Genomic DNA, 27,611 nt, shown 5'->3' on the forward strand with positions numbered 1-27,611 from the left:
AAGGGGAGAGGAATGGACAGTAATTGCAAAGAAAAGTAGAGGATTGTCTGTTGAAGTCTTTAAACAATTCTATTCTCTATTTTGAATTGGGTACCCTCTACATTGAAAAAGGGAAGCTTACTTCATGTAACAGTATCTAAGAAATGTAAATTTTATGGGGCAGCTCACTGCCAGGGAATATACTTCACATATATGTAAGACTGGCAAAATTTAGCAAAAATCTTCAGTACATTTTTGTAGGATCTGAAGTGTAAATTTGTGTTTCAAATGCAAATTTTAAAAAAAAAAAAGGGAAGAAGAAAGCTACTTCTATTTTCCATGCATTAGTAAGTGACTAAGTTTCAATAAGCTTTTATAAATGTTCTATAACTTACAGAGGAATTTCTGGAAGAAGTTCAGTAACAGCTGTCACTAGAGAGTTATTATATGTTACAACAGATACATTATGCAATCTAATAAAGATAAATAATTAATATAAGTAATTTTTACCCATCTAAAGGGCTGTCAAGTGAGGGACAGCTTCCTGAGCCAGAGTTTTCAGGACTGCTCAAAGACAATGGATCCAGCATCTAAAAATAACAAACAAAGACCAACAAGTTCAAATTTTTATGGTTTTGTGGTTTGGGGTTTTTTGTTTGTTTGGTTTTGGTTTTTTAATACTTGAAGGTTTCTGCTTTGAAACACCTAATTAAAAAAACAAAAACAAACCAGAAATATTAATTACTAGAGAAAATGTTAGCTGCCATAGTTGAACCTGCATTGCATTCTGCACTCCTGATAGTCATTTTTCTTGCATCTAACTAGAATATAGTTACGGTATTTAATCCTCTATCATGCTTTGTACATAACAGGTTGTACTGCTACATTATTCCCTTATACACCATTGTCTCTTAGTATTATAGCAATATCTGCATGAGAGTAGTTTAACAGCATAACAAAAATAAGGCCTCTAAAGGATAAAAAAGCTGAGACAGTTAAAAAAAGTGGACTTCATTGTCATCACCAAAGGAAAAACCACCTCAAATATGACACAGATTGTGCTGAATAGAATTTATATAATCTCAGTAGTGGCTTAACTCTGGCCAACTAGCAGTCACACAAAATGGCTGAAATCAAACACTGTAAAAAGCTTCTAAACTTTTATCTCTAGTTAGGACTCCAAGCGAGTTACGCAAATTTTTAAATAGAACTGAAGAAAAAATGGAAGGAGAAAGAGGAAGAATACATAAAGTTTATAAACACTCTCCCTTTTCACCCAAACCAAAATCCTCTTTCAAATAAAATAAACTTTCATATGAAACTGGAGTTTACAAAAACACCAGACAGATGTTATTTTTCCCCAATACGCTTCTGATGACCTAGTAATTGAGTTGTGTGAAATCTGCCATGTATCAGCCTGAAGAAGTCAGAAAACTGACTATCTAGGCCAGATCTATTACATAACGAAAACAATCATCAACACTTTCTCTGTTTCTCAAATTCTAATCCAGAGGGGGAAAAAAAAAAAGATTGATATTCAAGAGGATGCTCTTGATTACCAGCTATTTCTATCGGCTGACATATGTTTTGTTTATCTCGCACTACCACTCTGCAAGTCCTAAGTCTAATGATAGGCAAAAATCATTCCCTTCTCTTTTGCAGTAAAGCAATCTGAAATGTTTTACAGATTTATTGTACAGAAGAAGTGGAAAGAGAATCTCAGTTTTGAATTACTGAATGTGACAATTTTATCAGTTTGCTTCTTAAAGACAGAGTGGAAAGCTCACGTGTTGTTTTAAAATGAACTCCTTCCTAAAATAAAGTTTGTTTTGGTACATGACATAACATCTATTATTTTCTGTGAACTGGATACTAGTCTTTTACTGTAAATTAAGCAGTTACCCCTTCAATTTTTATGGTCAGTGCTGCACCTTAAAGGTCCTAGGCACATACTTTGCCGAGCACCAATCAAGGACTTATTAAAAAAATAGTGTCCAGAAAGTGAGTTTGCACTCTGCAAACTTGGACACTTAAATGAACTCTGTATTAGGGAGAACAACATTTACCATATTTTCAGCAATTATATTCCTCTTTTCTCATGCTGAACAGTTGGTGCTGAAAGGGAAAAAAGCCCATCTGCTGCCATATTAATTACCTCTATAACTTAATGCAGTATGGTCCAATTGGCGAACCATGGCCCACTTCTATCCAAATCATCATCTCTTCTGTAGAGAAAGTGTGGGGTCTGCTGTCAATGTGAATAGCTGTGCTCAGACAGATCAACAGGAGAGCAGAGCAAAGCCCTCCACTCCCACATTCCCTTCTCGTCCTTGTGGGGCAGGCTGTGACAGATGTGGGCAGCATGGTCAACACTTGCTAAAGTGATGTGGCAACTTAGGGGGAAGGGAGCAGAGGTTGCGAGTTCCCAGTCTGGCCCTTAAGGCTGCATAGGTTGAACTAACCTGGCTTCCTGTGAAAGCAAAATTCCTGTATTTAAACCCTGCTGACCACCTACACAGCAATGCATACATGACAGGTTACACGTTTCTTGAATACTCTGGAGTGAAAAGACATCCTGCGCCTCAGAGAACATCTGGTTGTTTGACCAGTCAGTGACCAAAAATGACTTTGCCCAGGCCAAAAGTAATCATTTCACTGAATGAATCCAGGTCTGGGCTGGATCTGACCACGTGGCTATGATGATGAATAGCACCCTGGTCTGGAAATGAGGAGATTCAGCCTGTATTCCCAGCTCAGTCATTAAAATTGTGCAACAAATTGCACCATCTCTTTGCCTCTATTTTTATTCTATCATCTGTCTCTCATTTAGTCAGCTCATAAAAACCATTGCCTCTTGCCATTTGTGAATACAGTGCCAATGTCAACAAGAACTTGAAGTGATTCGGGTACACAGCATTATTTTATTTTCCTCCTTAAAATATCTCTTTCTCTATTGCCAATTCTGTGAGCCATTACATTCCTCCATCTTTTCCTGCTGTTTTTAAGGGCAATTTTGATATTCAGAGAGCAGGATTTTTATTCATGCTAAGCATGCTGATATCCCACACCAATAATGAAGGTGCATAAGGAGAACAAGATAGCATACATTTGTGATCCTCACACAAAAACGTGACAGGGGAAAGTATTTCAGAGATTATTTAAACCAGGCCCATTGCCATCCCCTTGCTTCTATCCCAACACAGTATCAACTGAGTCCAAATAATTCTGACAGATCCAAACTGTTCTTTAAAACCTCCTTTAATTACCTGGGAAAGCTGTAAAACTGGTCTTGCTTACATATCCTTCTCATTAAAATAAAGGAGTTTGTGCTTTCTAATGTAGACATTTCTTACTGTAATTTATATCTGTCACTACCTCACTCAACTATCATGGAAATTAAGAATATTATCTTTCTCCTTGTAGCAACATATTTAAATAATTGAAGAGACTTACAGAGAAAAAAAACAGGTTCTACAAGACTAAACAACCACAGTTATTTTAACCATCTCTCACAGATCACATTTTCTAGGTTTGTCATTTTTTTAGCTGTTCTTTCTAAAAATTCCATATCCTTCTTGAACAGCAGTATTTCATAAATCAACCTAACAAAAACTGTAATTTTAATAAATCATACACATACCTGGTCCATACTTTCTGGAATGAATTCACCCTCACTGTTGATACTGGTGAAAGACCCATTTCGGGCCACCTGATGCAGCTCATCTGGAATGTATCCTGGGGGAGGTGAACTCCTATCACGAGTATTAGAACCTTTTGAAAGAAAAGGGCTAGTCAGAGTCTCTTCACTAACCCAGAACTCAGGGGCTTTATTCAAATGCTTCCAAGGCACTGAGCCTGCCTGGATTACTTCTTGCTTTAGAAATTTCCCAAATGCCTATGCAATACAAGACTTACGTACAGCATTTAAAATATGTAATCCAGGAATTATAAAAAAATCGGGGCAGGGTTGCTTCAACAGCATTAAAAAGAATTTTCATTATACAGGAACAGAAATATAATTTGCCCGCACATCTAGCTAGGTAAATTTCTTCTTTTGAAACAAAATAAAAATCCAAACCATCCCACCCATGTCAACTAATCCTTTCCAACTCCTGAGAATTTCAGTTTTTCTTTGCAGAATATTATGTCTGCAAGAACATGAATACTTCTATTCATAATAACTACATAAAAAATTAATTAAATGGTCTTGAAAAATTATTCATTAAACTCTCCAGTTTCATAATTAAATTTGGAAGTTAACATCACACCAACTTTAAACATGAATAAGCACAAAAGGTTATATCGATGCCAAAATAAGTATCTTAAATGTTCACACATTAAGATTAAAAAAAATAGGAGAGTCCTAAATTGAGCAAGGAAACACACAGCCATATAAACAAACAGAATTTTCAGTAACTCTTTCCTGTATCTGAAAATAAAGGGGAGTACTAACATCAACTTTTTAGGATACCCATCAGTTACCTCAAATAATTCTACATAATTTATTTACTTGTGATTTATTTTTGTTCACTTTCTGTATTCTATATATTTAAACCAGTTTTGACTTAAAATTCAAAATTCACTGCCCCCAAGTGCAAACTCCATAGTGCGGTCATTGATAACTAAGACAAATTCCAACAGTCTGTGTTGAGAGCAAGATTTTCATGAAGAGAAGATTACAAAAGAAAAAAGTTTTTACAATTAAAAGCTATTGAAATAAGTAGCTTACCTATTACAGACAGTCGCCTTTTTCTGTCTGTCACACCAAACACTGTATTATCTAAATCTTCCAGTGAGGGCAAGGGTTCCACGTTATTTACACTGGGTGACTGAAAATGTATACATATTACCACAACTGCAGTTATTACTTTATACTCCTGACAATGAAAATATTTCACAAACTTTATAGGCTTCGTACAGTACATTCCTTTTTTCAAGCAGTCAAAAAGAAGCTTGCCAATTTATATCAAAATTCATCTATTTTAGTAGGTCACTCTTAATATTTCAAAACAATTTTCAATATGTACTAGTATACAAATTCTATCAATATCATGGCCACAATGCATCAGATAATCACAGAATTGTAACTCAGTATTTAGTCCACTGCTACTGTTTGCTACAACAAACATTTAATTTGCCACAAAGGAGTATCACCAGCATATGACTTAACAGTTTCAAGTAACTACAGTTACTTAAATTCTAAGCAGTTCTCAAATTTGTATCATATCATCATTCTATTAAGAAACACTTTTCTACCACTGTAAGGAAGGCAAACAAAGAGAGAGGAACAGGATCTAGGAAACAGTTAAAACCGAGTCAATACAAAATGCTAATAGATGCTTAAAGTGAACTGAACAAGCAATCAGTAATATTTTCAATTGGAAAAATGTAATCTTTAAGAAAAGACACAATTACTTCAATATGAAAACTGAGGAAAGACATTTAGCATTTCAACTGGTACCTGTGTATTTCCATGTATTACAAGCAATATCTTCAGACTCTTCATATGCACACTACGGTCAAGCAGTTCAACAGCTTTGTCCAGGTCATCCTGGGTGGTTAATGGAATTACAAGCTACAAAAAGGCAGGGGGGGGACATTAAAAAATATCTTAAACAAGACACAGGAAAGAAATGAGGAACTCAAGTGCAGAGAAACAAATAAACTGATTCTATCTTTCCTTTCATTCCAAACAACTTGAAAATAAAAGTTATTATAAATGATGCCTCAAGTTAGCACCAAAATGTCTGAAATTCAATCTTAACTCTTCCTTCAGATGCCTTCAATAGGTACAGCATGGTGGAACAAGTCTTCACAATGAAGGAGCAACCATTTTACATACATATGACTTAATATCCTACAAGTTTCAGAGAAGCATGTGCAACAGTGTCAATGTATTTGCCACACCTAAATTAATGCAAGTCTAAGATAAATAAAAATAAGACCTATTTTATAGACCATAAAGCACATTTTTGTATCTCAGAATATTACAACCATATTTGTTGAAGTTGCATCATTAACAGAACTGTTTCACTGAAAACCAGAATTTGTTAAGGAAGCATATCAGGCATGACGTGACCCACATGGAACTATAGTCCTCACTAGAATCTTACCTGATCTAATTAATTAGAATTAGCTTGGCATACATGTATCTTTATAACAGAAAATTTTATGCAATTAGAATACAGATCTCAAGTACACTTTATAAAAATTAAAATTGGGCTTTGTTTCGGGGCATAAATTACAACTTCTACTTGTAACAAAGGATCAACGCAATATAGATTTTTAAAAATCTATTCTACTTGTAAACAGTCTCAGTGATGCTCAAACATGACATCAGTTGAAATACAGTACTTTTATACAAAAAGAAATGGGAACGAAGGAGTAAAGTCTTGATAACAAATGTGCAGACTCTTCATTTTAAGTTGCAGTTTTAATGCTAATAACAGGTTATTAGCATCAAATTTCTGAAAGGCAATGGGATGATTTGCCAACTACTGCAGAGGCTGACAAGCAGAAAACCTGCTCAAATACCTAAAATTCTAGCATAGGAAGGAGCTGAGGCTAAAGAATCATGAATGGCCATTTCTTCTGACCTTCATAAACTCCAAAAGCCTTCTACAGGAATTCTTCAGTTTCACAGAAGTGCCTGGCAAGGTACCAAACAGCAATTACAGGCATTTTCTTCTGCAAAGATGCAGATTAGATACAGCAAGTATGTTGTGCATAACCAGGCACACCAATAATCCTCCGTGCACTTCACTGAATCAAGGCAAAAACCAGAAGTAACTCCTAAGACTGGATCCTGCATCTGTAAATACATTTCCTATTAAAAATTCCATCTCTAATTTTAAAAGAAAGCTGGAAGTAATATTGATCAGGCATAAGTGGTTTGAAGGCACTAGCACTACTCCCAAGAAATCTTTGTGAACCAGCTACATCAAGAGAAGCAACAATTAAGCCTAGTTCTCCAATCCAAACATTACTAAATGCAGCATTCTAGTAATTACCTAAAAAGATTAATCCTTAAAGAAATGAAAGTGTACAAGAAAGTGTAAGTATTATTTCAAATTTACAAACACAACAAAGCTCAAAGAGGTAAAGACTTTCCCAAAGTCATGCAACAGGACTGTGGCGGAGCAGGAAAACAATTTACCCATTCCCAATCAAGTTTGAGACATAATTCATTAAGATGAAACTCTCCTCATAAAACTTTCCATGTATCTCCTGCCTATTCTAATTTAGGCAAGCCTTACATATTTGAGAACACACACATTAGAAATCTGGGGTTTTGTCATGGGAGTAAGTTTTGTCACAGGAGTGGTTCTCATTGCTTATGAGAGCAAATTTCAGCCTTAAAATAATCAATGTACAAGTCACCGAGAACTTAGAGACACAGAATATTACCTCATTATTGCTGTAATGTAAATCCATAGTCTGTCCAAAAGCAACTTTAGCTTTAGCTGCAAGATCTTCAAGTTTAACAGGCCTTGGTAATTGCAGAATCCTGAAACACAGTAAGTTATAAAGAATTTTTGCCCATTACTTATGAAAATCTAGCAACTTATTACTTAAGAACAATCCTAGAATTAAATTTATTACTAAAAAGACCATAAGAGGCTATGTTTTATTCACTGTCCTCCATAGTTTGGGTCATTAAAACCAGAGAAAAGCAGTGAAAAAGTTATAAGAGATAATCACACATTAAATTACATCTCATTATGACTATTTTACTTGCTTGCATATGGCTTCTTTCTTAACTTAATGCTTTGCATGCCTTCATTCCAGAGGTAAATTCTTAGAAACTTCTAAAAACTTCTGCTTCGGAAAACTAAGACAATGGAATATTGTAGGCTGACAAGCATAAGCATCAGAAAGGAATTACTCCTACAGTCCTCATTATTTTGGAAATCCAAAAGACTATCTTATCTGAGGAAGGTAATTAAATGTCACCATCTTTACCACAATGAATTACACACTCAAACTGCTGAGTCCATCACTAACTGTGCTTTAAGTGTGCTCCTGTAAGAATGGTGCAGTTGTAGGTCAACAACTCAGATTTTCTTTTAACTCAATGTCTCGTCAAACCAAATAACCCAAAATGCCTGTAACTGACCTTTTACTATAGAAAACTATTGTATTATTTGAGACACAACACCATTAAACAAAAAAACTTTTTAGAAGCAACTAAGCTAGTGACACTCAAATTTTGTGAAGCAGAAAAATTAGCAAAAGGTAAGTGTCCCTTTTATCAGTGTTTCAGTTGGTACTCTGGTTAAGGAACAATATTTCTCACTGAAATGAGGCTAGAGGCCAGACTACTTCCAATTAAAAATTATTTTGAAAAAAGAATCTTAAAAAACCGCAAAAACCAACACCAGTTCTCACTTTGTTTAGCAAGCCTGGAACTCTGTCCATCACACTGTTTGCTCCTTGGTACAGAGTGCCACATTCACTACTAAAAGAAACTCTGGAATCACTTCTCTTTTCCACTTCCCTTTTTAAAAATTAGTGAGAAAGCCATTGCATAACTTATTTTTCTTGCATAATTTCATTATTTTATCTTTTGGTGCCTGAGCACATAGATCTAAAGTATGCTGAGCAATAAGCCTGGGCTGCCCAGCACCTCTGGGCAAGCAGGCTCAAGTTACTTGGGACAGTGCAAAACAGAGCTATGCTCATCAGCATAAAAGCTTGGGAAAGGTCTCTTTCCACACACTTACTTCATGCTTGCATTCATATTAAATTGATTAACTTAGTCCACTGTGAAAGTGAATTAAGATGAACTGCAACAATGCACTGTTCCTTGATTTAAATTCATGCTTCTGCTTATTTCACAAGAAATTGCTAGATAGAAGAGTCCCCAATTTTCAAAGCTTTTGAAAGACTTGTTTCCTTCAAATTACTTACAGCACTCAACCATTACTCATGCAATGTTACATGTGATGTTCAGAAAAGCGATACAAAGAAGCTGGAGAATGTGAATACCTAGGGAACTTACTGCTGCTTCACTACTCCATGTAAAAAGAGGGCACAAATTGTAATCAGCACGGATACACACTCATCTGTTGCACATCACACTAAGGACTGCCCAGAAGTGGCGTAGGTGTCATTCTGAAGCAATCTTTACTTAAGGAATTTACCATTTCTATTAACAAACAGCATGACCAGAATATTATTTCCTTTTTCATTAAGTATTTTCCAACATCTTATTCTATAACCATTTCTCTGTAAGTACAATGAAGGGTTATGCTTTCAGAAAGAGACAAAGAGATGAAAAGAGAGTCCACAAACCAGTTTTGCATGGAATTGTAGATTGACTTCTGTAAGAGCTTTTGAGAAGCCATCAGAGCAGAGATACATAGATAGATGTCTATATACTTTAAGCATGTACATCATTCACCTCTCATACACAAAATGAAAAAATTTAAATTATTATTCAAAATTATCAATGAAAACAATCTAATTATAAAGTCTAATACAGTTCTCAGTTTGGTTCCTCCAAAGTACGATCCAATATTGAGCTTTAAGATCTAGGCTTCTTCCTCTGGGTGCTACAGTAACAATATATTATCATGCATTTATTATGCAAATGATGGAGCAAAAAAATTATTTGCTGGTCTACTCATATTTGAGATCCATGCTAATGCTCTAAGTAATTGTTCTAGGCTACAAACATCTATGTGAAGGGTGAACAAATGAAGGCTATTACGTGGGACATAAATGCAGAAGTGTCTTACTATGCATACTTAGAGCCCACATTTTAAACAGATTAATTCTCCTTAAGTTGTATTCATATCAAAATTAAATTTAATTAAATTTAAATTAAGTTAAATTTAAGTTCAAATACACTCAGATATCTGAAACACTTTGAACATTTTATTTGAATCTTTTTGATAGGAGCCCAACAAAATTCTATAAATAATTAAAAGACAAGACTGTTTCCTGTGTTCCCACCTTACCTTTTTTCACCTCGATGTTCAAATTTGACTCTAACATCATTCTGTAAGAAAAGAGATAAAGGAACCACTATTAGTTTGTTACCACCTCCTTCAATGAAGGCCATGAAATCCTATTCAGTAATCCTACACCAAAAGTCAAATCCTTAAGCAGTCCATATTCGTTTCCTGATATACCAAGCATTTTAACAAGCTACTTCTGCTGAGGTATCTGATAGATGCTTAAAGTGTGTAAAAAAACCCAAAAAATTATTCTGAAGTACAAGGAATGCTTCTGTAAGTAAACACATTATTTTCTATCAATATATTTTAATATTACAACAGAATCCTGATTTCAAATTCAGCGTGAAACTGATTACTAAAGAATTCTCTATCATGAACAGGCAGGTAGATTTCACTTCCATAACAGGTTTTTATGTATACTGCAGAGCTGAGCATTCCAGGCTTAAGAAACATATTTTGTTTCATAAGCATTACCATAGAAACCCACACATGTAATTAGGCCAGCATTCATGCAATCAGTTTCCCAATAACAAAGATACTTGTAAGTAGCTGCAGTACGTGGAAATAAAATTGCTTTGCAAAATCATAATTTTAAGAATCAAATTGTACTAGCAACTATTGCAGGAAAAAAATTAATACATTCAACCACACCAATTATATCCAAATAACAATGTTGTATCTTCCAAAAGAATTATTTGTGCATCGAGTGATTACTTTCAAAACTCACAAATTTAAACAGAATGACAAACGTGTATTTCCACCTCACCACTACACTTAAACTCAGAAACGGCTCAACTATTTTTTTTCTAACTTTCTAAACATGTATTATATTCAAATCATTTTGGATCATATATGCACATTACTACAATGTCTAAAGTCACAGCTCAGAAATGAGTTATATTCAACTAACAACGCACCATTGTGTTATATACTGATCTCTTACAGCTTTTAAAGCACAGAATGAAAAAGACGTAGCCATTAGGTTTTGACAGTTTAAGAGCCAAATATATTCAAATACTTTGATCTTTAACAGGTTAAAAAAAGACTGCACAAACTGAAGTTTCATGAAATATTGGACTGTCAATTAAGGATCCAATCAAATAAGCATACAGTTCACTCAGTGGGGCTATTACAATTTGGGTAAAAATCTACATCCTCTAGTCTCCTAATCTCTCCATATAGCAGTTCAAACCTATCAACCAAGTATTTACTACTTTTCCATCTCTGTTCAGTATCTGCGGGAAAAAAAAAAACAGCCAAGAACTCCTCACATTTCTAGCATATGAACAAACAAGAAACCGAGGAGAAAGATGCAGTAAAGGAGCTTAAGTATGTTTCTGCTGCTGTACTGACATTCTTTAGTATGATATAGCTGACAACTGGGCAATCTAATATACCTATAAAATTCATTCTAAAGAAGTATTCCAAATAAGAGATACTAGCACATATTGATATTTTAAAGTAGTCTAATACCAATATAATAATAATAATAATAATATCAATCTAGACACAGTGTCAAAATACCCCTACAATCTTCAATTTGTCAGGACTGGAGTCATTTAAGCATACACTATGATCTGGTCTGAAATGCCACCATTTCATTTTGCTGCTGATTTAAGAACACGAACAAAGAAAATGGCAGCACACGTGGGAGACTAATAGCTTATTCTGGTACGCTCACTGGTCTGGCAAGAAAAATAATTATAGAAGTCACAGCAGGACATTCCGTGTTCAATAGGTTAGTAAGGATATTAAAGATTACCTGTTTTTTAGGTGAAGATGACTTTGGTTTTCCTGTTTCTTGCTGAGGCAACACAGGACGACTGGCCTTATGAAGCACAGCCAAATCCTGCATGATTGAATTCAAAGCTTGCTGCTCATCTGCTCAGAAGAAAAGACCAGATAAGAGAAGTGTAAATGACTGTTACATTTGATGTGCATTACTGTCTCATTTCACAATTAGGCCGTCATTATTCTAAAACCTAAAAGTCCATATTACACTTCAATATATAATTGCCAAATCGAAAGAAATTACTGCCATGTTGCAAACATTTTTATTTTATTTATCATTAACACTGCTTAAGGAAATAAACAGCTTAATCAGTAAATACACTTAAATGGCAGGTTTAAAAACCTGAAGTCATAACAGAGATTGACAACTCAACAGAACTGCAAGCTGTATTACTACAAGAAGGGCAGAAAAAAGAAAAAAAAGGTTTATTTACTTTGTTTCAAACAATGTCCATGGATGAGATTTTAACTAGAAATCATACTTTCCCCCTCCCCCTAATTCATAAAATAAAGAAAAAAACAAGTACTTTTGCATCATTTTTCCTCTGTCCTGAACAGGTATAGTCATGCACGTAGAAAGCACACACAAACTCCCAGAGGAACACCTCCATTGTTTGGGCATCTGCTGGCAGCCCACAGAGTAATTAAAAATAAAATTAAAAAACTAAACAAAACAAACAAAAAAAACCCACCACAGAACTTTTCCAGGACTGCAGATGTAGAGGTTTTAAGGCTCACAGGAGTAATTCACAAGGAGAAACAGAAGCACTGAACCTAAAGGGACAATTTAGGAGCAGGAGTGGTATGCAGCTTTGATTTCAAGTTCACACAAAATCCTAAATCCTGATGATCTGCTACAGCTGTGATGGCCTGCAGCCATGCTAGACAAGGTTTGCCCTGGAACTGGGATGCTCCTTTAGACAGGAAAGCACTTAAGAGCTCAAAAGCCTGTACATCCATCACTAAGGCAAATATATTTGTCACTAATATTTTGTATTAATTCCCACAGCAACAGTTCTATACTCAACGTGCATCTAGAACACTGGATAACAAAATTTGTCTGGAAAGGTGTTGATTGTATGCCTTCACACTACTTTACAATGGATGTGTTTGTTGAAGAATTCATTGCTAAGTGCTGTGGTTTACAAAGAACAGTATTTCTCAAACATGGACATAAGAAAAACTCAGCATTAAAATCAGCAAGCGAGCATTCCAGGTATTCAGCAATGATGAGAATTCCTTCACACTCTATTCAAATATAACCAAATGTATTTGTCATATCAGGAAATTGTGAGATTTCAGTGTTCCAATTTAATAGATTCCTAACAGATCAGAAAGCTAGTCTGAAAATGAGTAACTTTGATCATCACTCATGCTGTCATTATTCACAACTCTACTAAGATATGCAAATCTATAAAAGCAAGTTTTACTAGCAATTTTTAATGGCAGAACTGAAGGCATTCTTGCAGCTCACTTTCTCACACTAAAACACATTTCGAAACTTGCCACAATTTAAAAAGTTAAACTATTTTACTGTGTTATAGCCTATTCTAGCACTCAGTGATTAAAAAAAAAGTTCTTTTAGCAGTTGGTTGGAGGAGGTTTAATTTCCAGTGGTCACTAGGTAGCATATTTCATACAAAGGAAACCAAAGCATTGTGGCAAAGCATCCTAAGTTTACTGAATATCCAATATGACTCAACAGTTATTTCTCTCACACAAAATGCTGGAGAATATCAGAAATCTATAGAGTGCTGTATTTCTAGATTCAGCTACTTTACTATTAAGCATGAAGTTAGGAAAAAATAGCATAACAATAAAAGATAGACAAAAGCAATATGAAAATGTATGTTTTTGTTGGTTTGTTGGGATTTTTTTTGAGAGTAAACAACTAATTAAAAAGCATGTACAACTTGAAAAATTGACATCAAATTTATAGTAATGCAAATGTGCTACATATTTAGAAAAATACAGTTAGACCATCTACACAGTCCTGGCTTTGCACTCCAATGACACAAGATGATATGATAAAATTCTTTAATGTAGACTTTGGGGGGGTGGGGGGGTGTGTTCCCCAGTAGCCATTACCATTTACAGCACAGTAAATATTGCTCAGTACCCTAATACCATGAATCTCAATCTCCTATACTTGGATTTTTAAGCTACCACCATAATGAGGGAAAAGTGCTAATTCCAATGGAAAAAAAAAAAACAGAATTATTTTGAATACTAGCAAAGCAGCTGAACACTGCCTTTCATGTAGATGTTACACTGAAATACACAGCCAAAGCACACATTTCCTAGGGATCGTTTTACATTAATGTTTTTGATCTTCAATAGAAATGAAAAGTATCCGAATTAAATTTTTATATACATTACACACAAGACTTACCCATAATGGCAGTGAGCCTGAAAACTTGAACTTCAGGGAAATGGTTGCTTCATTAGCATTATTTTATTTCCTAAAATACAAAACCAGATATACACAATTATTGAAGCTGACAAAACCATGTAAAAGAGTCAATTCTTCACTGTTTATGGGCAGTTTTTCTAATATTCTACATATCAAATATGCATATAAACTATAAATAAGATTGCATATGTAGATGTGACATGTGGAGAAAACAGATATTGTCCCCAAAGCCTCACTGAGCTCTGAGCAACTGGGCTCTGTTTAGAGACATGGTTTAGTGGTTGGACTTGGCAGTGCTAGGTTAATGGTTGGACTTGATGATCTTAAGGGTCTTGTCCAACCAAAACGATTCTGTGATTCTATATAGACTTTCAGAAGACATAAAGCCCAAACTAAATATTCTTCTAGACTTAAGGTGATTTTAGTCTCTATCTACACGCTCAAATGATGACTAGTATTTTAATTAGCCATAACACTCTGCTACATGGGATATCCACTACTCCAGATTATTAAGAACGGATTCTTTTTCTACGGGTTCCTGTATCTGGTGTTCAAAGTTCTGTGTTCAGAACTACATATATATAGTTCATATATATATAAATATATATGAAACAGCACAAATCAAGAGGCATCGACAGCTACTGATTATATAAACCAGAAAATTTCAATTGGTAAGTTTTTTTCATCATAATTCAAGAGCATTACACAGATATCCCAATACTCCTGAAAGCAAATGCCTCTGGAAGACAGCAGGTATAAATTTTTAATATACAATATACAAGTTATCCAGAAAAGCAGAAACACAGGGATCACATTTATGAACAAACCCTGAAGATCACAATATCTGGAACATCAGACAATTAAAAAAACCCCAATAATTAAGGACCAATTAAAATAATCTTTCTATGAGATGCTATTATGGAGCTTAACAGCAAAGAACTAAAGAGGAGCTACACCGACAGAAAAGGAATGATTTTTTTTTTCTTTTTTAAACAGAATTTGTTTTCTCCTGGTTTAATTCCTTACCAGTGTCAAATGACCCCTGATGCCAGCACAGGGCCACTGGTGGAAGCACGTGACTGAGAACAGAGGAAAGGTGGGCCAGCCAGCCAGGCTTCCTTGCTTGAATATTTTGCCAATTTTCTAGCTAACAACAAATTAATTACAATTTTCCAAAGAATTTCTGAGCTTCTTCAGTTAGGCATCTAAGAGTTTGTGGTATTGTGTCTCTTACATACTCATTTCATGAAAACAGCCTTTTTAAGTAGCATTCATTTCACCAGTGGAACTAGAAAGCTTCAAGTACTTCTGGCATATTTTTCAGAGAGAAATTTGGACTTGAGAGCCATATAAAGGTCTCTGCTGTATACTGCCTTTTACCTACATATTGGATGAATCATTTACTATTGTCTATTTCAAGCTCCATAATAACCAAGAAGACATCAGGCTTTTAAAGAAGATCCAGAGGTCCCACTCTGCAATCAGAAATCATTTCAGTTGAGAGAACACGCAAGAAAGCACACTGGAACTAAAATAAAGCTGAAAATATGGTACAAGTCCATTCAGAGTTACATAGTCCCAGGTCTATGGACAGCCTCAAAACAGGACCTGAAACAGCTTCCAAGTGTTGTGGGAAATAAACTCCTGTCTAATGCTTTGCAAAGTATTAAAGCCCGCAAGAGTGTGAGAAGTACATCTGGCCGGGGCTGCCCATAGTCTCAAGACACAACCCCAACCTTTACCATTAACGTGGTCTCCAGCCTCTTGATGCCACCACTGCAGGAGACAAAAATCTGCTTCAAAAAATTAGAAAAGAAAAAGCTTCTGTTGCTCCATAACAGACAAGGAAAACCATGAAGATACAAAAGAAAGGGATTTGTACTAATCTTCACAGAGGAAAACAGTGGCTGAATTTTTATTTATTTGCCAAATTATAGTAGCCAAGATCACTCAAAATGAGGACAGAGTATTTGGGCCTTGCTCTCACACAAGATGCCAGGACATCTGGTTTTCTTAGTGAACTGGGATTACCTTTATAGCCTTAAATATCACAATTGACTTTTTCCTCCATGTCTGATTCTTTGTGTCTTTTGCATCCCTAAGAGTCAAAAAACCAAAATAGGACATATATTCAATGATTTCCTACGCTATGTTTTTTGTCAGCAGTAGTCCTGGGGGATATTCAAGAGAATTATTCACTAAAATGCTTATAAAACATTTTTCAAAATTCTGTATTTGATCCAACTGCCTGAAAATGAGTGTCATTTTCATAGAGCGTCTATTTAATTAGCTGTCTTAATATATTAAGCATAGAAATGTGTTTCATGACTTTGGATGAAGTACTTTTGTAATACTTCCTTGTAAGCATTTCAAAGAACTTCAAAAGTTCTGTAAGGCATTTTAAATCTTCTGCCACGCTTTAAGAAAACAAGAACAAGTTATATCTCCAATCAAAAATACCCCAGATGTTCTTCCTCAACCTAGCTGAAATAACCAAACTTGGAAGATCAAGACATTTGAGCTACAGGGCTCATACAGGGCAGGCAAGTAGAATAAGAAGAAACATCTTAGGAAACATCTTCTGCAAGTTCCTCCAGCTATAAGAATTCATTCTTTAGTATTAATCTGTGGCATCTCTCATTAGAAGAACGTAAGCTAATGAATGAGTGAGCACCCATTTCTTTTCCCTTCCATTTCCTTCTTATTTCTTAGAAGAAAAAAAAACCACAAAAAACACCCCACAAAACAAAAAACTAGAAAAATTAAATTTCTCTGAATAACTTAGGGACTTCTCACTTTATTATCGCTTTTAACCAAAATTCTTTCTGTTCAAATATAAAGTATAATTAATCACCAACTAAACATCTTAACAATCTTTTTGTTAGCATTTAGTTTCACTTCAAAAATAAGCGAAAAAAATTAAAATTTTAATTAAACAGGTGACCCAGATCAAACTTTATGAAGACTTCACCTTTGTGAATTGAGAACACACTTCATTTTCACAATGGACTATAACAACAGAGGGGTGGCGGGGAGAGAGTAGTAACAAGCTGACAAAAATCAACATTATTTTAAACAAAAAAATATACCTTCAGTAGAACGAGAAAAAAAGCGTACCCTAATCCATGGTTACAAAGCAGCATTAGCAAAACACATACACACTGAGTAGGTGACAATCCGGCATAAAAAGGAAGCGCAGCAAAGAAAACTGGAACTCAAAGAATCAGGAGAAGCAAAGGCAGCAAAACACAAGGGCAGATGCAAAGGTAGAATAAAATTATGTCAAGGTCTTGCAGAGAAACACAAGCAGCTTGAATTTGAATGTAATTACAGAAAGTATGACAGTGAATTTCAAAAAGGTGATGATGTGATAAGAGTAGCAAACAAAGAAGAATATCCTAGCAACAGCATTTTGGATATAAGGGTGGAGAGATGCTGATTCATATTCATGATTCGCTTCCCATCAGCCACCTTCCACACAGCTTCAAAGTCTTTCAGAATCTCAGAAAGCCGCTGAAGGAAGAAAATACCAGGTGATTCTTAGAAATTGTTTTTAGCTTTCTCATAGCAAATGAAACAAAGCTTGAGGGCAAATAAGTCATGCAGATGATAATCTAGCTGTTCAAATACTCTGTGCTAATTGTCCATAAGCATATGCTTCTCCTGTAATAAACGCAACAGGATTAAGCTGCCTCTCAGTTACTGAGAGATAAAAGTACACAAACATCGGCATACATATTACATCGTCTCTCATAACTGACTTGGTCACATTCGAAAAACTTGTAGGCTAGGAAAAAAAAAGCTTTACTCTCACACAATAGAGGAAGAAAGCAAGTAGATACTATCTGGGGGAGTATTTTTTAAGCAAACTAGAAAAGGTGTTTTAATTCTGTAGAATATGGAGATATATAGCGTGCAGAAAGGAAATGGTTTCTACAACATCCAATGTCATAACAAAAGTACAATAGTTAAAGAGTAAAATTATCTATGGCTGCAATGAGAGCCATAAACTAATCATATGAGAACAGTAAAGGTAGTATGGAAGTAGTTAAGAACATAAGCCAGCTTTCATGCTGCCTCATATGTTAAAAATCAAGAAAAAACCCCACAGTGAAGCAAGTAATCTTTCTTAGCCTGATTTTGTAAGGAATTCAGACTTCTGCAGTAACACCTTACCTACACAGAAAGGTGCCTTCCACCTTTTGAGTCCAAACCTGTTCCAAGAGTGGGGCAGGAATCTCAAGAATATCAATTCCCTACAAATTTTCACTAAAATAAATCAGTCCGATAATACACAGTTCCCTGTTCTTGCATCAAAGCAAAATGATACAGTGTGAACTCAAAAGAAGAAAGATGTACTATAATTATTCCAACCACAGGTAAAGATTAAGTTGGAAATTATATTATATTAGGCATAAGCAAGTTAAACCAAAATTACAAGAAATCAAAATTTGCTACCACTGCTATTCAGACACATACTTGTCTATAAAAAAAAAAGATTATACAAAGAGCCAGGTAAACATGAAGACTGAGTGTTCACAGGTAATTGTTCAGACTGTAGAATGGATAATCAGAATATAAAATAAGACTATAAAAATTTATTTCATAACAAGAAGAATGAGCCAGACTAAATGTTACTTCTAAACAATCAAATGCTTGGTCTCACACAACCAACCCCTTATAAATCACAGTAAGCAAGGCTGACAAAACCTCAAGTGATCTTCTAGTCAAATACTCCTACTTAACCTTTAACCAAAATGATGTGCAGCACTGCTTGTAATGGTTTTTTTTTATTTAAAATCAAATAAAAATAGTGTCTGTGAACAAGACAGCAAACAGTAATACCTAAATCTGAACTTCTACAGAAGAATTTTTCATAGCTCAAAGCAATTCTTGGCATACATGACAGGAACTTACATAGTGTTGCAAGCACAGAAGAAAATACACTATTGTTACAAGACATTAGCAGATACCTAAAAGAAGGTAAATCCATAGAAACGAGTGTAAAGGAGAGGATTTTATATGGACGTACACACAAATGAACATTGGACAAAAGCCACCCTTTTTCAAAGAAAGCAGCAGCAGTAAGAAAATCATGAAGGACAGGAAAAAAAGAGAAGTAAAGAACAGTAGTAAGAAAAATATTTAAGCAGGTAACAGAAAGGTCTGTTAATAATTGGAGTCTAACAATAACAAATCAGATGTGAGTTCAGTTTTAGAAAAATTCAGATCTTTAACATATTGTAATAATACTTAAGAAAAGGTGTTCACAGGGAAAGTAGAAAAGGGAGAGAAAGATTAAATCAATCCAAATCAAAAGCCAATGACACATTGATAAATTAAGGTAACATCTGGAAAATCAATCAAACAAACAAGGACTCAGTGGGTCAAATTTGGAACATTAGAAATTAAGTTTAACTGGTGAATAAAATAACAGAAATATTTTTCATGTCATAGTACTATGGGATCTTTTAAAAAGAAAAGATATTGAGAGGAATGAATGGATAAAAGTTTCTTAGAAAAAAGTTGTTAAAACGTTTGATTCCAGCCTTCTTTGCACACATCAAGGAATCTTAAGGTCCGAAAGCCAGCAGGAAGGATCTTACCTATCAACAGCACACCAGTAATGGCATGAGCCACTGAGCAGTAGTGTTCTCCTTACTACGTGTTCTGTCATGTGACCTATTCTGAAGCACTTTCTTCCCCCGTTAATTTATCCCGATAGTGATAAATAGTGAGATTAATTGCACCGGACAGGATACACTGAGAGGGTCCACCTAGTTCTGCTGTGCTAGGAAAGCCTGGCAAAACAGCAGAACCAATCAAGCTCTGCCAGCTGATGCCCCAGAGCAAGGAAAAGAGACACAATCTAGCACAGCATCCCTGCAACCAGGGCAGTGATTCAAGACTGACTACCTGCCCTGGATTCAGACAGCTCCGACAGAAACTGTATTCCCCTCTTTTTTTCCCCTTACTGCTTGCTTTTCCATAGTTACCATCATTCAACAATTCTATCCTGAACAGCTGAACTAAACCCTTCTACCATTAGAATGATTGTTTGACAGAGTAAGGAACATAAAACACATCAAATAACTCCTTTGCAGAAAGAGCATTTCTGGTTTATTTCCTGCAAAAGTACTTGGGTTTATTTTTCAAAATATTTTAAGTCTTGTCCTGATTTTATGCAGCTTAGTCAGTATACCTCTAAACTTCCCCCTGAATTTCTCACTCTCTTGTAATTAAACCAGTTTATTCAGAACCCCAAGCTATTTTAACCTGTTGTACAGAGACCAAGCAACCTTAAACACATAGTACCATGAGCCAACTACCACTATCAGCATAATGAGCTTCATAAAACAATAGCATCCAACTCATTCAAAAATTAAGAGACTTTGTTTTTAATAAAAACATATTAAGGGGAAAAAACCCAACCTTTAGATACATGTGTTTTACTGAATTTAGACGGTAAAATAGCAAGTGGTGGCAAAAAAACAGGAAGAAAAACAGCATCCATTTTTTGTTCTTGTTTTGAAAAAAAGATATCCAGAGGATGTATACAAACCACAGCACAGTGTTACTGGAATAGAAATTTCACCATGCACAACAACAAAGGGATACAATGCACTATTTGTAATATGCTTCAGATCAAATATTTTAAATTAAAGATTCAGGGACTTATAAAGGTCTAACTAAGACTCTTCACAAAATTAGTGGCTCAGTTTTCTGCACCATTCTTGCAAATATTTGGTAATACTTGGAAAACAAGAAGATTCTAGTGGATTGTAAATATTGTAGAAACAACCGAGAAGGATAAAGGAAAGGATCAAAGAGCTGTTGATTAGTTACCTCCACGTCAATTGAGTAAAATAATGTAATAATTAGCTTGGTTTCTACTACAGAATGAAAAGCAAACACACAGTAAATGCCTTGATTTGCCAAGCAAAATATGGCTTCTTGAAATTATCACATATTAGTTAACAGAACTAACTACAGCAATTACCCTACTTAGGTTTTTCCAACCTATTTGGCTAAATATCACATGATATATTAATTATTTGCTTTAAAGTCTCAATTAACTATCAGGAAACTCAGCTGATGGATTAAAATAAAATACTTTGAGATCCATCTTTCTACTTAGCAGAAAACATCAATGAATATGATTCCCCAGTGCAACCCCCTACAGACTGGCAATGATCAGGTAGGCACAATTTGATACATAAGTTGCAGCTTAAGCAAATGACCTGAATCATGTTTAAAAAGTCAAATGTATTTAAATACAGTTGAATATTTTAAATAAATATAACAATTTATTGTAATTTTCCCTGCATTTAATATTTTTTATTGTGTTTAATAATTGGGTTTTTTTAAAGAGATGAGCTGCATTTACGGCGCTAAAACTGACAGGACTGCTTTTTGAACCTTTATTCTCCCTGCAACTGGGAAGGCACAAACCTGTAATTAGAAGTTATATTTTGTGTAAGTCTAAATATTGTGGTTTATTACCTTTATTAAATAATGCTTTTGCATTGAATGCATTTTGACATAGAGACAATCATTTAGGAAATCGGAAGAAAGTTGCAGTTGCAAGATTGGACAGTCTTAGCAAGAGAATTCAGAAGAATTATTAAATCACAATATATAATTATCTAAGAAGTGCAATACAAAATTAAAGAGGGATAATGCAATCCTTGTGTAAAAAAAACCCAAAAACAGTGTGTGCAGAAGCCATCTTGCTTCTGTACACAACCTACAGATATACTGTTTAGTGCGGAGTACCAGGAAGACTGCAGACAGCAAGTGTGGAATGGCTGAAGCATCAGTGCTTTATTGCTGTTACAGATGTATCAGCTTCCTCTACAATGCGCAGGCTTGAAATTTCTTAAGTTGAAGACTTTAAAAATCTTCCTGGTGAGCAAAAAAGAGTGAATTTTATGTCTAATTTACCACATAAGACCACCCAGACTTACCTCATCTGTACAGCTACACACATGATTTGATATTTATTTTCTGAAAAGAATGGTTACTAGCTCCTACTCCTTCCAGAGTTCAATTTAAAAAAAAAGAAAGAAAAAAAACAACCACAACCAAAAAACAACCAAAAAACCCAAAACACAGACTGGCATAAAATACAACTTCTAATTATGGATGGTGCCCTCCCAGTTACAGGGAGAATAAAACCTCGAATAGCAGTGCTGTCAGTTCTAGCACCCTAAATGCAGCTCATCTCTCAAAGTACCTTGAGAAACAGACTTCAGAACGAACTGAAGGATCCAACATGCCCAGTGACAAAAGTAAAACTGCATCCTACTCACATTAAATCTTTAGTTTCTGCGGTTCTATAAACTGTAATTTTGCACATTCATATAACATTTATCAGCTCGATGAACAATGATCTTGACTTGAAAAAGTTAAAATGTGCTGGAAGGCTTTAGAATGCAAGGACACAGTTTTTAAGGATTGTTCTCATAAAAATGTAAAGTAGCAGATAATTTAGTTCAAGATGAGTTTATAGCAAAATTATGCTTTTGAGATAAATATCTTAACACTTACAGCGATATTCACAAAGAGTAACTGTAGTCTAGGAAAGCTAATCTCCCTACACTTCCTTTACAGTTGATAGGGAGATAAGCACATTTAGAGAGTTTCAAGACACTTAAATGCAAGTTTCCTGCTTTGAATGAACCTCTTATTTCCAAATGGTATCAAGAGCCTCTATTGGCTAACCCTTCATAAGCCCACTCCACTTCAAGTACACAAAAAAAAAAAGATAAGATTGTAATTGGCCTCAAACAGAAAAGCATCTACTTTCCTCAACAAGATCTCTTTCTTCACCTAATTCAAGTTTTACAGAACTTCTCCACTTCCTGTATCTGTTATTGCCTCAGCAGCAGCCAAAGCACTCTGACAGCTCATTTCTAGATCTGAAGAATGACTTTGCTGATACATCAAGCAAATCTGCCTTGAAAGTCATGATACTTTCTTAAGACCTGCTCATGATTCCAAGAAAAAAACCCAAACTACTATGAAACAAACTTGCATTTTAAATTGTGGAAGGTCACAACAGTTGAAACTTGCAGACAGATGCCACCTTGCAAAATATTTAGTGTTGCCAACTTTGCAACAGAACATACGGGCTAGAAATCGACTGCTCATACTCCTCTACTCTTACCCGAGACCAGATTTTCTCACAAAAGTATGTTAAGAAGTAATAGATGCAGTTCACTGGGCTACAAATAACTGCATCACTGCCCCTAAATCACTCTGGAGTCTTGGAAATTTATCACCACCATCGTGATGAAAAGTCTCAGAGCATCACAACACTAAGAGTAACAAACTCCTTACCATTAACTAAGCTATATGCTACACAAACTGATCAATGCTATTCACACCATAAAAGTGTTCAAGGCTTACTCAGTATATGAACATTATAGCGCTCACACAAACACAGAAGAAAACACTTCAGTGATGTTTGTAACCTTTTCCTAATTTACGATGTGAACTGAGTAGCCCCATAAAAGGCTTCTTAAAGAAAACAGGCATATGAAATTTTAATCCATACAATGCCACGAAACATGCACTACAACAAGTGTTATAATGAGATTTAGATCCTTCTGTTTCTCCTTCTAAAATTCTCAGTAGTGCTCTCAGCTCAGCACCTGCTGCTGTCCTCTGGAGGCCTTCTGCTGAAGCTGTCATGAGTGGCATCAATGTTATTTTTACTCCAAACTTAGGACTATCAAGTCAAAATATTTGTGAAGAAGGTCTAAAGGTGTTACAATGAAAACCATTCCCCACTTCAAATGTAACCACACATCCCCTATCCATGATTCTGCAGGAGGAAAACTTTTTTTTTTTTTTAAATCACAGACAGTTCCCAGCATACACCTTAAAAGAATACAGTTTATCTCTCTAGGACAGAATCCAAGATCACCAGTGAAGCCAAAGAACTAATTACACAGGGTAACAAACTTACTCTTACCAGCACTGCTGGTATTGGCAATTCCTGCAATCTTCACAACTCTTAAGAACGGAAGACTGCGCTACCACCAGTGACAAATAAATGAATTTTAAGAGTAACCATTCACTAGAGAAGTGAATCTATCACAAATCACTTATCATCTATGAACATTATCCTTTAAGCAAAAATAAAGTACATGAGACAAAAAGCAGGCTTCCAAGAGAAATTCGAGTATTGTAAACAAATGAAGCATTTCAATTAATGTATGAGAGCAATTACATACACCTCATCAGTCAGATTTTGCTTTTGAGAACATACAAAAGAAACCACATCCTTAAACTCCAGTAACTAGTTCTATCCTTTTCAGTTCATCTTCCAGTTCTGTAATCATGATGGGTTGAAAGACAACTATTTGGGGAAATAAGCCAAAGAAATAAACCCATTTCTACAGCTAGTTTTAATATCTATCTTCAGGTGCTAAAACTGAGAAACTTTGTTTTTCTTCACTATAACCACCACATTTGACAGCATCTTCCATTCAGAGTAAAACTCATTGATTTCACAGTTGTAACTGTTAGTTTTAATCACGGCTGCAAAACACACTATCATTTCAAATCAAGTACCACAAAAACTGAACACACCAATACATACGAACCTTTCTGATTAACATGATCTGCCCAGTATCTTGCTGTGACACCAGCAAGGACATAATCTAATTCTCTAGGGACATTTTCCCATCTTCACTGTGAAGACATCTCAGTCTCATTTGCTACACATCTTCCAAATTTTGCATCAAATCAAGGAGGAATCCTCAGTGAACAACCTTTGTTCTATACCATCTTACTCATTCCTCAAAGCACAGTTGTTCCATAAAGCACAGTTCTTCCTGCACACTACAAAAGGCAGCGATACAATGATGAAATCCAGAGTATAACATAACTACGATTTTTCTCATCTTATTCCACTACCTTGCCACCAAGTTTTCCCATCACATTAACACACCATCACCTGGAGCTTCTGCCTAAAATGCCTTTCCCGGCTCACACTCCAAACTTTCCAGTTCAATACCCCATCTGCTCTCTCCCCATCATAACTCAAATTAACTCTGTACATTCAGTCAGACATTTCTTCCGTTATTTCTATCACCAACAGGAAGAACATAAAATGCAAAAGTATCTCATAATACAATAAACACAGAATATTTAAGATACGCAAAATCCAAAGATTTTTTTTTTACCACACACATAACATGATTGTGCATCATTTTTGTAGCCAGTGGGTCTCGCTGAGCAGGTCTAAATAGACAAACTTGTAAGTTTTTACCCATATAATAGGCACTGGTTTTAAACCGCATGACCCACATAGGCCAACACATTAAGATATTGCTAAGCTACAAAGTACATATGCTCTTTTTTACTTTGTGCTGTGGTAAACAATCTTTAGCTTCCTGCGAACCAGAAAAACCTATGAAGACATGTATCCTCACAAGGTTTCCTTCTTGCATCTCCCATAGCATACCTCTTAGCAGCAGGTACCAAATCATTACAATGACATCTGTGATGCTACATAATTACATTTTTATCACTTGAGGGAAAAGTATAAGAATCCTCATAAATACAGCTAATAAGGTAAACTAACTACAGACTCAAAAGTTCCAGAGGAAGGATTTCTATGTACATGCCCACATCCAAACATCATCTTTAAGACTACAGTTCCACGGCTAAGGTTGCATTTCTGTCACAGAAGTAGTCCTGCTTGCTGCAGTTACTGCTGCTTTCCAGCTGAACCTCAGTGACAAGCAGATCTAGAGCAAACAGATGATCCAGCTGAAAAGATTTATTTTACATCTTAATTAACCATCAGCCTATCTAATGGATCTCTCACATCTACAGCACAAGTACCAACACAAAGAAAGGAGCAAGAACTCACGCTGGAACCAATCCTCTTGTTTTCAGAAATATTCAGGTGGAGGGAAAAAGTAATAAAGGGCTACAAAATCATATAAGGAACAGAGAGATGGGCAGAGATGATTTGTTCACACTCTTCCAGAAGAAATGTGGCACCAAAGGAAAGCAGAACAAGCTAAGGTAAAAAAAAAAAAAAAAAAGGTAGTTTTTAACACAACAAATAGCGTATCTGTAGAATGTTTAGCTGCATGCAAAAAAAGGACTGGCTACGGTTACTAACTACACAAAACCCACATCAGATTAAGAACAGATCTTTACTGAAAATAGTTCGGGATTGAAAGAATATTCAAGATAAGTATTGTATGCGCTTGCCCTGCTCTCACTTTTCCATAATCACTCATTCATGCTTACCATTGGAAGAAGAATATTGGATTTCTTTTGTTTGATTTCATCATGGATTGAGATTTTACCTAAAACTTCTCAGCCACTTCACCAAAAACATTTAAATTTTCATTTGAAAGTCTCAGCTGGTATTCATGATAGAGCCAATATCACAGACACAGAGCCTTAATAGGTATTCTTTAAAGGAACTTGCTGCAGTAGCTTACAAAGTCATTCATTACACTATCCACCTCATCCCTGCCAGAAGTTAACGCACCGGCTGGTATCAGCAGTGCAAGAAACTCTCTTCTAACTACTACTTTCCACCCATTCAGTTTTCATCAAGCCCTTATGGAAAAAACAAAACAGTGCGTGAAGGTTTGGGGGTTTGTCATTGCAATTACTTTTTTTTTTTTAAATAAAAATCCTCATGCTGGAGTTACAATAATTGTGGCACTGCTAAAAATACACACAGTCAGTATGACAAAACAACAAATACAGTTTGAGCTTTACCAATGAATTTTCAGCAGTTAGATTTAAAAACCAAAAATATTTAGTGTGACAATTCTCATGTTCTTCACAAGAACATCTTATTTTCTGTTGATTTTCTTTAGAAGTTTAATTACTGCTTGTGTTAGTATTTTAGTTTGTTGTTTTGTTTTTTCTTTAATTCGAACAGCAGCTTGATCCAGATGTTTTCCAGTTTTGAACTGTTTGCTCAAAGGTGAGACTATAGTTCCCATTGTTATTGTTTTGGTAACATACCATTCAAACTGTTGACATTTACCGAACTGTCTTGCCTGAATTATTTTAAAATAACTTTCAGGATAGGTAAGAGGTAACCAACACTGATGACTTGAATACTTCTTCCTGCAAGAAGCTAAAGTCCTTCTTTAATAATTATTATTGGTATCTGTTTTGGTTTTTTGTGAAGGCAGTACTGCTGAAAGAATCACACAGTGTGTCCCATCTGTGATCGAGTCTCAAAAATTATGGATAAAATCATTTACATAAGTCAGATAAAATGGAGTAAAGCCAGGGAATATGTTGAACACATCTGTTTCGTAGCTGGCTCTGCAATTCTTCCAATAAAACACGCCTATAGGACAAAAATTTCTTCTACTATGGCACTGGACTATATGACATCTCAAAAATGGCAAAAGGCTTGTTCAGGTACAGTTACACTGACAGAAATTATCTTAGCAATACAACTTCAAAGA

General features: G+C 35.3%; 1 protein-coding gene across 4 annotated transcripts in view; it reads right to left on the reverse strand.

Moving 5' to 3' along the window:
* MAP3K2 (mitogen-activated protein kinase kinase kinase 2) overlaps positions 1-27,611 on the reverse strand; it is a 54,928-nt gene that overhangs the window by 22,205 nt on the left and 5,112 nt on the right. For 3 of the 4 annotated variants that reach the window (XM_054830950.1, XM_054830948.1, XM_054830949.1), the window contains exons 2-9: positions 14,125-14,194; positions 11,704-11,822; positions 9,942-9,982; positions 7,387-7,486; positions 5,441-5,554; positions 4,709-4,808; positions 3,620-3,750; positions 490-569 (exon numbers count right to left, since the gene is read on the reverse strand). In XM_054830950.1, coding sequence (XP_054686925.1) covers positions 490-569; positions 3,620-3,750; positions 4,709-4,808; positions 5,441-5,554; positions 7,387-7,486; positions 9,942-9,982; positions 11,704-11,822; positions 14,125-14,128 — 689 coding nt within the window. In that variant the 5' untranslated portion in view covers positions 14,129-14,194. Of the gene's footprint in view, positions 1-489; positions 570-3,619; positions 3,751-4,708; positions 4,809-5,440; positions 5,555-7,386; positions 7,487-9,941; positions 9,983-11,703; positions 11,823-12,424; positions 12,507-14,124; positions 14,195-27,611 lie in introns of all 4 variants that reach the window. The other variant, XM_054830951.1, reaches the window with a different exon arrangement.

The sequence above is a fragment of the Grus americana genome, chromosome 6 (genome assembly GCF_028858705.1).
Source record: "Grus americana isolate bGruAme1 chromosome 6, bGruAme1.mat, whole genome shotgun sequence".
Classification (NCBI taxonomy): Eukaryota; Metazoa; Chordata; class Aves; order Gruiformes; family Gruidae; genus Grus; species Grus americana.